Raw genomic sequence first — 13580 nt, 5'->3', positions numbered from 1 at the left:
TTCCAGAAAAAAAATCTTTGCAAATGGAACTTGCAAGCTGCTGCCTAAAACAAGAAAGACATATCAATTAAGTATCAGTTTGAAGAAAGCCACAACATAATGCAAGTGTACTCAGGGACATTTATCATAAAATTTAGAAAAATATTTCAGCATTCATGCCAAAACTAATGAGTTGATGAATGTAGTGATTCTGCTTCCAGTCTTCCAAACAGAAGTGTTTGAACATGTTTCCAAACGATAATGTAAGGCTTTATGTCTCATTCTTTTACTGGTGAAATTTATTATTAAGTAAATTTGCTAGTGAAATTAAAGTTCTGTGTAAGGATAATGGAAATAATTTGTTTTGAGGAGACTTAAAATGTTTTTGTGTGGATAATTTGGAGAGTATTCAATTGACAATTTGCACATTGCCTATATTACGAGGAATTGAAGCATTTTATTTCAGATTCACCTAAAAGAAGACCTGAAGAATCGTGCAGGGAGTTTTGCAACTGACAATGCAAAATAAAATAAGTATTGTCGGCTTCTGCATTTAAGAGATAAATGATGACTTACTTGTATTTTTAGCCTCTGTAGAGTTTATATTCTAGAATATGAGCTATTGCGGATAAGTGTCTCAGCCCAATAAACTACCGTATAAAACAGTAAGAGCGGAAATTACACTAACGGAGCTAGCATTTCTGTCTGCAAGTGAACAGTGTGAACAGTTTTACATGTAAAACAAACTAAGCTGAGGTTTGGAAATCACTAAGCCAGTGTGTTGATTCTCTGTTAGATTGTAGTTTATTAAGACAACAGTAAATTTTGCTCATGGATTTAGCTATACTACAAGGCTATTAATATTTTTGCTGTTTGATGTATTATATTATTTGTTGTAGTTATAAGCTGTAACTTCTTGATCATTTCTTTCACTTCATTTATGAATTTGAAAAAACTCTTTTTTTCCCCCATAAATACCATTGCACATGTACTTCACTTTTCCTGATCTGCATCTTCACCTGCATGAAGAAATTTTAATGATTTCCATATGCTAGAGATTTAACAGTGTTTTTATATTTGTGTGCCTATCGGCTCTGCTCCATTTGTTCCTGTTTCTGTGGATGGTAAGTGGATGTTTGTCTTCTGTCATATGTACTACTAGAGCAGCCACTAGTAATGCCTCTTTTAGGCGAAAAGTAGTCACATTTGAAGAAATTGAGAAATTTTTGTTGTAAAGTACATTTTCTTACTTGTGACATAGTAAAATTGTTACATCATTCCAAAGTCACAGTTGTAATGAATGATAATATAAAAAAACAAAGGATTAAAACTGATTATTCCAAGTTTGACAAATAACATAGGGAACAGAGTGCAATCTGATGGAATAAAATTATTCATTACATTTGTATTACATATACAAAAGAAAACAAGAAACATTTTGCAGTCAAAAAATAAAGGTTATTTTATTAGTTATAGTGAAGATAAACCCACCTACAGCACTTGTAAGAATTCATTGTATTATCTGTATGCAAGCATTAAATGTCTTATTGATTAATTACCTTACATCCAAATTAAAGTGAACGTGTACATGGCACAGCAACTGTATTTTATGCATTATATGTGTGTTCACACAGTAGTACATGCATATAAAAACAGTAACTTTTCGCTTGTAAGCAGTGCCTTGCACATACCTGGCATTTCGTATGTTTATTGTAGCATGTCCTAACTAAATGTGGAATTTCGGGGATGACTGGCACCTGCTGATAGTGAGTCCTATTGTGCCAATAGATCTAATTTTTGTCATATATTTTTACAGGACTGAATGTCTGAAACTGTTGGTGGCAGTCACGATCTTAACTTGCACCACAGAAGCAGAACGAGCAGAATCATTAAATAAATGGATTGAGGTAGCAGTTGAGACAAAAACAGCACTTGGTAATCTCTATGGATTTTGTGCAGTGATGATGGGCCTCTGCATGCCACAGGTAACATTATCCATTACAACAATTGCATCATATTTGCTTTCTTTTGCAGCAAAATCAGACATTAGCACACTGCAATTTGCTATAGGAAAGTACCATTTATAGAAGCTTTGTCCTACTAACTGCTAAATTGTAATTAGGAAACAGAAAACATTGCTGATGTTGTGTGAAAAACTCAAAATGAAAATATAAAATGAGATGGTTCGGTGGTGAAGACTTATGGGAGGAGCAGGATTCAAATCTGCAGCTGGTCATCTAGATTTCCTTCAAAAACAATATACACAATTTCCTTTCTTATCCTTGCCCAGCTGAGAGACTCTTCAATCTCACATGACCACATGAGAACACTATACGCAATAAAAGCAGTACATAACTAACAGAGATGAAATATCACAATTTATTTTTGTGCCTTTGCAAAAGCACGAAAAACACAAGAACAATGATACATGAACCACATGGAATAAAACAAAGTGAATAAGCAAAGAACAATAGAACAGAAGATATCAGACATTATTCTCATTCAGCAATTGTCTTTAGCTTTACATTAACTGTGTCCCTCTCCCCTCCCTACAGTAGAGCCGTATTTGTACATTCCACTCGATCAGCCCTACAAATTGGAATGCGTTCTAGTAATATTAGTGAAGTGTCTGAATGTGATGAAGTCTGTTCAGGTGAAGGCAAAACCTTGGACTCGCTTGTGTCGTCCTGTGTAGGCATCAAATGACAGTTGTAATGTTGATCTGTAGTAACATCTCCCAGCAACAGGTAGGCAGGGTTACACAATTCCAGAGAGACAATTGTGGGCTTACCATTTATTGGGGCACGTTGAAAAGTAATGCCTTTGAATTTTTGGCTGATAACTCTTGCAGCTTTTTAAATAAAAGAAGTGTTATTAACTTTTGACCTCTTTGTTCTTCATGTCTGCATATTTATTTCTCAACATAACCACCCTGGCAATAAACATGTTTCTCCCAACAAGAGACCAGTTTGTTGATACCATCGCTTCAAAATCTTAGACTATGTTGATGGAGCCACAAACTCACCTCTGCTTACACCACTTCATCACTATCAAAGTGATGTCAACAAAGGTACTCTTTAAGTTTTGGAAACAAATGAAAATTGGCTGGGGCAAGTTGGGACTGTATGGAGGGTGATTAATGACAATGAACTCAAGGCATCAGATGCCATAGCTCACGTGTGTGGTCCAGCACTGCCACGCGGAAGGGGAGAATGCATCATGTGTCAGCAAACTCCTTGAATTCAATACTTGACTACAGAATGTTGTTTCTCATGCACTGACATACTTAAGTTATACACCACCATTTTACATGCTACAATTCAGAGCCCTGTAGTGGAAGAATGCTGCAAACATGTAGACATGAAGAATAAAGGTATAAAATGCTATTAACATTTTCCTTCTGTAAAAAGGTTTAAGAGTTTTCACGTAAAATTTTTGAGGAATTACTTTCTATGCACCAGGTTGAAGGCGCAGTTTGTCAAAGTTTCTTGATCACATTCACACATAACAAAACGTGACATGCGTAGATCTTTAGGTATGAAAACATTTGTGTCTGTGTTTTGGGATGCTGATGATACGTGAGATTTAGAGATACAGAGCTTTACTTGTTGAAGAAGAAACAATGGATCACATGGAGGACATCCTTGCTATTGTAGAAAGAATGCTGATGGGAGTTAGAGGGGTTCTTCGTAAACAGATTCAGCAGCAGGAGCTACAGTGTCAGATTTAATGGCATTTTGTCGTCAATAACCTGACTATTTAAAATCTGTTGTATGTGTAAGTCCCTGGAATTTGTGTACACCTCAAAGTACAGTGTCCTTTACACATCGGGTTGGAATGAATAATAATATCCAACAACAATAATAAACTAATGGTAGATGGAAACAGTATATTGTCGCCATACATGTCATAAATGGTAAATTGAAGTTCAACATTTGGAACCATAGGTCTGGAGGTTGTGGCATATATAGCAAATCACAACTTTCCTATGTGTCACAAGTGACACAGTGCAGCCAACTGATGAAACGTTCATGGGCTGTACTAAACATGGCGTATCCAGTGAATATTTGTCAGTCAGAAGCATTTGAGGGTGATGATTGATAGTCATGCCATTCAGTCTGCTTACTAACTGTTCCAGTGAAATGGCTTCCATGATGACCAGCATCATGGAGTCACACTTGATGTGCTTCTCGTTATTCACTGTTATTGTAGAGCCACCACTTATGAGAAAACTACCCACCTTAAAAACAGTATGTTACTAATACAGTTGAAACATTGCAGTTTATTTCTCTATACAAAACACCATAAAAATATGATACACCAATCACATCTATTGAACCAAGTGAGTGAGCAAAGAAGAACAGAACAGAAGATATCACATGTTATTCTCATTTAGTGGTTATCTTTGGTTTTTGATCAACTGATTTAACACAATCATATCATAGACAATTGATTAACTTTTTACCTCCTTCTAAGTGGATGCATGAGAGCTATTAGAAAAAGGCCAATTTAAAATGATTAAGTGCAGGAACTATAATAAATTCATAATGAACTTATAACAGGAAAAATTATTATTCAGTTACTTCTGTAAAGTTTGTTGTTATATGATGAATTTATGATTGCTGTGTTATCTTCCTCTGTGCTGCAAAAACTTTCCTGTGAGAGAAGTCTCACATGTTACATAAATGCCTTGCACTGCACCAACCATAAAATGAATTTTGTACTTTCTTGCAATGGATGATGATCTTCCATCGACCCTAACATACTTAGTTGAACTTTGTAATATGGGCTGCCAACCCAAACATTGTCAGTGGGATGAGGTTAGTAATCCATGTGTCAGATATACTACATCTTCCAATAACTCTAGCTACTGCTATGTCAGATACTGTTACCTGCTGCAGCAGATGCTGCTTTCCTGTTCTGGTAACACTGAACCTTCTGATTGAGAAATTTTGATGACATTGTGAGACTGAAAATAATTGGTTTACAGTACCAATAGCCACTTGTCAAGTCTTTTAACTGACAGATACTCTTATTTCTCAGTGTTGAGTAACATATCATTGTTTGAATAAAAAGAAAAACTCAGTAGAGAAAATTAAAAAATTATGGGATAGTATAGCTGGTCAGTCTTTACCTACAGTGGTGGTAGACACATATAAAAATACACAACACTTCTGCAGCTGTCAATTCCTTCCTAGGATATATGAGAGGTACTGATTGTGGGAGGTCAAAGAGGAATGGCAGGTCGTTTAGATCCCAGGATGAGAGGGAACCACTTCATAGAGGTACTTCCAACATTGTAATCTTGTTTTTACAAGGCTTGACATAATGATGCAATATAACAAAGGATGATTTCCTTAGTGTTGCAGCTGACATTGTTTCTGAAGGCATTTCTAATCAAGTGCTTGCCACAAAAAATTTTTGGTGCTGTCCTTTTGTGTGGCTACTGACCATTGCTTTTCTTACTTGTCGAGTTTTCAGTTATACTGGTTCTTTCACCTCAGCTCTTATCAGCAAAAACCAGGTAGTAATTACAAATACCTGATGCAGAAACTGATTTTTGTAGGTTTTAAGTGCTCTTATCCTTTTGGTTTAAACCAGTTGAAAATTATCCTTTGGCTGAATGCTAAGATGATTTTTAGAGGCTTCAGTTATACTGTTCCCTTCATCACTATTCTTTTCAGCTTAAATTACTTTGTAATTTGTGCTGGGCTTTCAACTTTTGTTTACAACTCATTTCATCTACACACATAAATATGTTATCAGCCATTAGCTCCTTTCATAATGTATTTAAATGGAGTCCTTGAACATATGATGTCTTTGCTGATGGCAAAGTTGTATGTATTTCTGTAATATACTTTTATGTAGTACAGAATTTGCAACACGATAGAGATGTTAAATCTGGCTAAGTCGAATGTTCAGAAAAGGCACATTTGTATGAATTATGTGGTATAAGCATTTTTTCATTTCTGTGATTGGTTTGTAGGTCTCGTCCCTATAAACACCATTCAAACCAACAAGCAGCATGACAAAGATAATTATTTTTCAGACCTTTAATTTCAATAAATGAAGTTTATTGTTTCATATAATGGAGCTCGGAGTTTAAACTGTGTTTTTCCATCAACTCTACTGCAGTTATATTACTGTAACTGTCACGGAACACACAACTTTTTTCGTTCTTCACTTTGTTTTCGCTTGATGGCTTGGGTACATCTACTGACTAGCAATATTTCGATATTTTAGGTTTACTGTATACCAAAGGTCATTTTAAATCTAGTTTTTAATCAGATTTTCTTAGTTTTACAATTGTTCAAGATGTTCTTTGCATGTGCACTTGTTTTCTTTTTTTGATATACACTTTTAGAAGAAGCACTTCCAGAGTTCAGCCTTGCTTCAAGATTGCCACTGGTTTTTCTTTTATTTGGATTTCAGTTTCTAATTTTCCAACTTTCTCCATCAGAAATTTATTTTCTGAAACAAATATTTTCACCAGTCTTCCTTTTGAAATGAGTCCATGTTCCATACCATTTTCCGTTCCTTCCCTTTTGGTTATTTCATTAGAAAACACACATGCATGCATGCACATGTGTGTGCATGCAAACACACACACACACACACACACACACACACACACACACCAATAACTTTTCATTTCACTTTTGATCTTACATGTGTTAATAACTTTTTGTTTGAGCTTTTGTTTTGTGGCTATACCACTGAAGGTTTTTTTCCTCATTATGTGTGCATAGACTGTCTGTGCTGCACCCTTTCCTTCCTGTTATACTTTGGAAACATTGTCACTTTTAATCTACTGAAAACTGAGAGTGCCCTACTATACCTGCCGTCCAGTCAAAAAATATTTATTGAATGACATCATATTCATAAACCCATATACCTGGACCACTATTTTATTTGTCAACACCTGGCTATGTCTGGAGTAAACCCATTATCAACAGTCAAGTGCAAAAATTTGCAGAATTAACTCCTTACATTCAGGGTCCAAATATTTCTTAACTGTTCCACACTGGTAAAAACTAAACAATTTCCCTCTTACGTATAATAGCATACGCACATTCAGTAATTTGTACAGGAGGAGAAGTAAACTAAAATAAAATGATGTAATACTGCATATAAGGTTATGTGCCAATTAGCCTTACTTCAGCACAAAGAAGAATAAATTGCATTTTGATAACTTGAGCTATTGACATTATTATTATTATTATTATTATTATTATTATATGTCTGATGGGAAATATAGTGATACTTTAATGAAAGGACAAACTTTCTGGTGTTCAGCTCTTCATACTGTACGTCACAGGAGCTCTTGTAGCTAATTTCATTCTGTGTGATGTAATTCATATTAACATCATAGTATGCTATCCAGTCACATTAATCTGACCTCCTGTCAAAGGGCTGAATAACCACCTTTTGCAGTGCAGACTGCAGCAATATGGGTAGGAAGAGTGTCAGTGAGAGGCTGGAGGGCACCAACAGGGATGTGGAGCCTTGCCAAATCCATTGCCGTGGCCAGCTGCACTAGCTTTCTCAGTTGAGGATCTGTGGCAAAAACAGCTGACAGAGGTGGTCCCACAGATTCTTGATTGGGTCTAAATCCAGGGAGTTTGGTGACCATGAGAGTATGGTAAACTCATCCTGGTGCTCTTTGAACCAAGAATGTACACTGCAAGTTCTGTGACACACTGCATTACTCTGCTGGTAGATGCCATCGTGTCGAGGAAAAACAAACAATGTGTAAGGGTGGAAATGGGTCCCAGGGATGGATACCTACTCGTGTTAAACAATTGTGCCTTCCAGAATGATGAGATCACTTGGGAAATGCCACAAAAACATTCCCCAGACCATAACACTGATGAGCCATCTCTGTGATGGAGCATATAACATGATTCAGCTGAAAAGGCCACTTGTTGCCGTTCAGTGGATATTGAGTTGCAGTACTGGCATGCACATTCCAGTCTTCACTGCCAATGAACAACATTCAGCATGTGTACATGAAACAGGCATCACCCACTGCGGAGGCCAATACACAGCAGTGTTTGCTGAATGGTCATTGAGGAGACACTTTTGGTAGTCCCTTGGTTCATCTTGGTAGTTGGTTGCTCAACAGCTATGTGTCTATTTGCCCATACACATCTCTGCAACCATCACTCGTGCCTGTTGTACATGGTCGATGGATCACCACAGCTGCCTTAGCGCCAGTTTTGGATAGTGCCATTTGGCCATGCATGGTATACATGAACCACAATGGCATGTGAACGGTTTTCAGATGTAGCCATTTCTGAAATGCTTCCACCATTTGCCCAAAAGCAAATGATCATGCCCCTCTGGACATCAGATGAATCACTCTCTTTCCACATTACAGCAACTGAACTATCATCTACATCCTACCAACACGCTTTATATACCTTCCACTGCTAGTGCTGTTACCTGCCCTCTGTGAGTGGTTATTGCATGCTGACAATGAACCCAGACAATGGTGATATTAATGTGGCTGGACCTTGTATTAATATTATCATTTAGTATGACTGCTGTTATTTCTTAGAGATAAATCTGTGGTTACATTTTCTGATCCTTTCTTCACATTTGTGTTGCAATGGAACTGTTCTTCCTGGCACAAAGTTTAAAAGGGATCATACAAATTCATTGCTAAAAGCACTTCTCAAAGAGGTGAAATAAAATATGTGTGGCAGACAATTGAAGACCTTTTATTTAGTCACAGAGATTATCTCCATACAAAAGGAGCAAAATCATCTGAATTGTGTGATGTATCAATGAGTAATTTGTGCAGATCCCAATAAAGTGCTGTTTTGTAGTTGATAGATAGTTATTCTACAAGTGACAATGATTTTCAAGTGCCCACTAAGATCTTTTGGCACTGCCCCCATGACACACACCTATTCACAGATAATGTTTGCATCTGAAGCAAAATATCATATTTCATGTAATTTGCTGCCTAATATAGAATGCAAATTTTGTAATTTCTTCAGCTGAATTACAGGATTGTGACCAAAATTGGGTGTCAAATACATATCTTTTGCATTTTCATGTAGTGTGGTAAACAATTGATAATAAAAATTTCCTCACTACTGTAGTTAAATAAAAATGTATGTAATAATCACCATTTTGTTTTCCAGATTCAGAGGCTGTCCTCAACGTGGCATGTTCTGCGACAGAAATTTACTGATAGTGCTTTCAACTTTGAAGCAAAGTTACGACCTACACTGAAAAGCATGAATGAGTGCACAAATCCACAGGCACCAAACACAACAATTCCACATTTGTTACCATTTCTTTTGCTGCAGGATCGCACACTTGAAGATATTCTAGGTAAGTGTCTTTTGTTTCCACCCACCCATAATCGGAAATAGATGAAATTACTACCCTGAAATTACTACCTACCTTGAGATTTTGATTCATGGAATGAGTAACACACCTTCATATGCATGTCATGTGATTACTGCATTCAGTTTGCATCAGATTTTGGTAGCTGCTATATGTAGCAACTACTGTGCATTTCATTCTACAATCAAACTTGAGCTCTCAGTACTAGCAGTACTCTGCTATATATATATATATATATATATATATATATAAAAAAAATCAAAGATGAGGTGACTTACCGAACGAAAGCGCTAGCAGGTCGATAGACACACAAACATACACACAAAATTCAAGCTTTCGCAACAAACTGTTGCCTCATCAGGAAGGAGGGAAGGAGAGGGGAAGACGAAAGGAAGTGGGTTTTAAGGGAGAGGGTAAGGAGTCATTCCAATCCCGGGAGCGGAAAGACTTACCTTAGGGGGAAAAAAGGACAGGTATACACTCGCATACACGCACATATCCATCCACACATACAGACACAAGCAGACATATTTAAAGACAAAGAGTTTGGGCAGAGATGTCAGTCAAGGCAGAAGTGTAGAGGCAAAGAAGTTGTTGAAAGACAGGTGAGGTATGAGTGGCGGCAACTTGAAATTAGCGGAGATTGAGGCCTGGCGGATGACGAGAAGAGAGGATATACTGAAGGGCAAGTTCCCATCTCCGGAGTTCGGATAGGTTGGTGTTGGTGGGAAGTATCCAGATAACCCGGACGGTGTAACACTGTGCCAAGATGTGCTGGCTGTGCACCAAGGCATGTTTAGCCACAGGGTGATCCTCATTACCAACAAACACTGTCTGCCTGTGTCCATTCATGCGAATGGACAGTTTGTTGCTGGTCATTCCCACATAGAATGCATCACAGTGTAGGCAGGTCAGTTGATAAATCACGTGGGTGCTTTCACACGTGGCTCTGCCTTTGATCGTGTACACCTTCCGGGTTACAGGACTGGAGTAGGTGGTGGTGGGAGGGTGCATGGGACAGGTTTTGCATCGGGGGCGGTTACAAGGATAGGAGCCAGAGGGTAGGGAAGGTGGTTTGGGGATTTCATAGGGATGAACTAACAGGTTACGAAGGTTAGGTGGACGGCGGAAAGACACTCTTGGCGGAGTGGGGAGGATTTCATGAAGGATGGATCTCATTTCAGGGCAGGATTTGAGGAAGTCGTATCCCTGCTGGAGAGCCACATTCAGAGTCTGGTCCAGTCCCGAAAAGTATCCTGTCACAAGTGGGGCACTTTTGTGGTTCTTCTGTGGGGGATTCTGGGTTTGAGGGGACGAGGAAGTGGCTCTGGTTATTTGCTTCTGTACCAGGTCGGGAGGGTAGTTGCGGGATGCGAAAGCTGTTTTCAGGTTGTTGGTGTACTCATTCAGGGATTCCGGACTGGAGCAGATTCGTTTGCCACGAAGACCTAGGCTGTAGGGAAGGGACCGTTTGATGTGGAATGGGTGGCAGCTGTCATAATGGAGGTACTGTTGCTTGTTGGTGGGTTTGATGTGGACGGACGTGTGAAGTTGGCCATTGGACAGGTGGAGGTCAACGTCAAGGAAAGTGGCATGGGATTTGGAATAGGACCAGGTGAATCTGATGGAACCAAAGGAGTTGAGGTTGGAGAGGAAATTCTGGAGTTCTTCTTCACTGTGAGTCCAGATCATAAAGATGTCATCAATAAATCTGTACCAAACTTTGGGTTGGCAGACTTTGGTAACCAAGAAGGCTTCCTCTAAGCGACCCATGAATAGGTTGGCATACGAGGGGGCCATCCTGGTACCCATGGCTGTTCCCTTTAATTGTTGGTATGTCTGGCCTTCAAAAGTGAAGAAGTTGTGGGTCAGGATGAAGCTGGCTAAGGTAATGAGGAAAGAGGTTTTAGGTAGGGTGGTAGGTGATCGGCGTGAAAGGAAATGCTCCATCGCAGCGAGGCCCTGGACGTGCGGAATATTTGTGTATAAGGACGTGGCATCAATGGTTACAAGGATGGTTTCCGGGGGTAACAGATTGGGTAAGGATTCCAGGCGTTCAAGAAAGTGGTTGGTGTCTTTGATGAAGGATGGGAGACTGCATGTAATGGGTTGAAGGTGTTGATCTACGTAGGCAGAGATACGTTCTGTGGGGGCTTGGTAACCAGCTACAATGGGGCGGCCGGGATGATTGGGTTTGTGGATTTTAGGAAGAAGGTAGAAGGTAGGGGTGCGGGGTGTCGGTGGGGTCAGGAGGTTGATGGAGTCAGGTGAAAGGTTTTGCAGGGGGCCTAAGGTTCTGAGGATTCCTTGAAGCTCCGCCTGGACATCGGGAATGGGGTTACCTTGGCAAACTTTGTATGTGGTGTTGTCTGAAAGCTGACGCAGTCCCTCAGTCACATACTCCCGACGATCAAGTACCACGGTTGTGGAACCCTTGTCCGCCGGAAGAATGACGATGGATCGGTCAGCCTTCAGATCACGGATAGCCTGGGATTCAGCAGTGGTGATGTTGGGTGTAGGATTAAGGTTTTTTAAGAAGGATTGAGATGCAAGGCTGGAAGTCAGAAATTCCTGGAAGGTTTGGAGAGGGTGATTTTGAGGAAGAGGAGGTGGGTCCCGCTGTGACGGAGGACGGAACTGTTCCAGGCAGGGTTCAATTTGGATGGTGTCTTGAGAAGTCGGATCATTAGGAGTAGGATTAGGATCATTTTTCTTCGTGGCAAAGTGATACTTCCAGCAGAGAGTACGGGTGTAGGACAGTAAATCTTTGACGAGGGCTGTTTGGTTGAATCTGGGAGTGGGGCTGAAGGTGAGGCCTTTGGATAGGACAGAGGTTTCAGATTGGGAGAGAGGTTTGGAGGAAAGGTTAACTACTGAATTAGGGTGTTGTGCTTCCAGATTGTGTTGATCGGAATTTTGAGGTTTTGGAGGGAGTGGAGCTGGAAGTGGGAGATTGAGTAGATGGGAGAGACTGGGTTTGTGTGCAATGAGAGGAGGTGGAGGTTTGCTGGAAAGGTTGTGAAGGGTGAGTGAGTTGCCTTTCCGGAGGTGGGAAACCAGGAGATTGGATAGTTTTTTGAGGTGGAGGGTGGCATGCTGTTCTAATTTACGGTTGGCCTGTAGGAGGATGCTCTGAACAGCCGGTGTGGATGTGGGAGAGGAAAGATTAAGGACTTTTCTTAAGGATAGGAGTTGACGGGTGTGTTCATTGGCTGAGTTGATGTGTAGGTGGAGGATTAGGTGGGTGAGGGCAATGGATTGTTCAGTTTGGAACTGGTATAGGGACTGATGGAAGGAAGGGTTGCAGCCAGAGATGGGAACTTTAAGTGTGAGGCCTTTGGGGGTGATGCCAAATGTCAGACAAGCCTGAGAAAATAGAATATGAGAGCGTAATCTGGCTAGGGCGAAGGCATGTTTGCGGAGGGAATGTAAATAAAACTTAATGGGGTCGTTGTGGGGTTGTTGTGAGGGTGACATGGTATTAGAAGGTGGAAAGTGTAACATGAGGTGAAATGAAAATGAAAATAAAAATATATGGGGAGAGATAAAGGTGAACCGGAAAGTAACTGGAGATCTGGAATGAAAAAAGGCGAAAAGGTGTTGGTTACAGCTGGGCTATGTTGGACTTGGGTTGGTAGACAACGATGTGCATAAAGGATCCGGCTGCATACCCGGAAATTATTAGAAGAGGTGAAACCCTGTCGATGAATGTGGTTTACATGCTCCAGTCCTAGGTGTTACCAAGTCAAGAGAGCAATCTCCTTTGTGGCTCAACAGTAGGGCATTTTGGATGTGATAGGTGACTGGAAAGATAGAATGTGGGAGATCTATTTCTGGACAAGGTTGGGAGGATAGTTTCAGCCAGTGAAGGACTCCACGGGACCATTGGCATATTTGGAGAATGATCACTCGTCACTACAGATGCAGCCACAAAGTAGCACTCCTCTCATGGGTCAATGCCTTCCAAGACTGGAGCATCTAAGCCACATTCTCTGCCAGAGCTTCTGCTACCATTTATCATGCCTTGAACTGAGGAATATCCTCCCCACCACTCCCACAGTGGTATTCCACAGCCCACTGAGTATACAAAATATACTTGTCTGTCCCTACTCCACTCCTTCTTCCAACCCCTTGCTCCATGACTCACGTCTCTGCAATAGACTTAGATGCAACATCTGTCCCATACACTGTCACTTCCACTATCACCCACTCCAGTCCTGCCACAGGCATCTCTTACCCCA

The 13580-nt window shown here is 40.1% G+C and overlaps 1 protein-coding gene across 1 annotated transcript in view; it reads left to right on the top strand.

The window, feature by feature from the left end:
• LOC124616600 (breast cancer anti-estrogen resistance protein 3 homolog) overlaps window positions 1-13580 on the top strand; it is a 1084307-nt gene that overhangs the window by 1061172 nt on the left and 9555 nt on the right. Inside the window, exons 14-15 of the mRNA XM_047144920.1 lie at window positions 1796-1964; window positions 9132-9324. Of these exons, the coding sequence (XP_047000876.1) occupies window positions 1796-1964; window positions 9132-9324 (362 nt within the window). The remainder of the gene's footprint in view (window positions 1-1795; window positions 1965-9131; window positions 9325-13580) is intronic.

Source organism: Schistocerca americana, chromosome 5 (genome assembly GCF_021461395.2).
Source record: "Schistocerca americana isolate TAMUIC-IGC-003095 chromosome 5, iqSchAmer2.1, whole genome shotgun sequence".
NCBI classification, from domain to species: Eukaryota; Metazoa; Arthropoda; class Insecta; order Orthoptera; family Acrididae; genus Schistocerca; species Schistocerca americana.
This window is presented reverse-complemented; position numbering and strand designations above follow the sequence as displayed.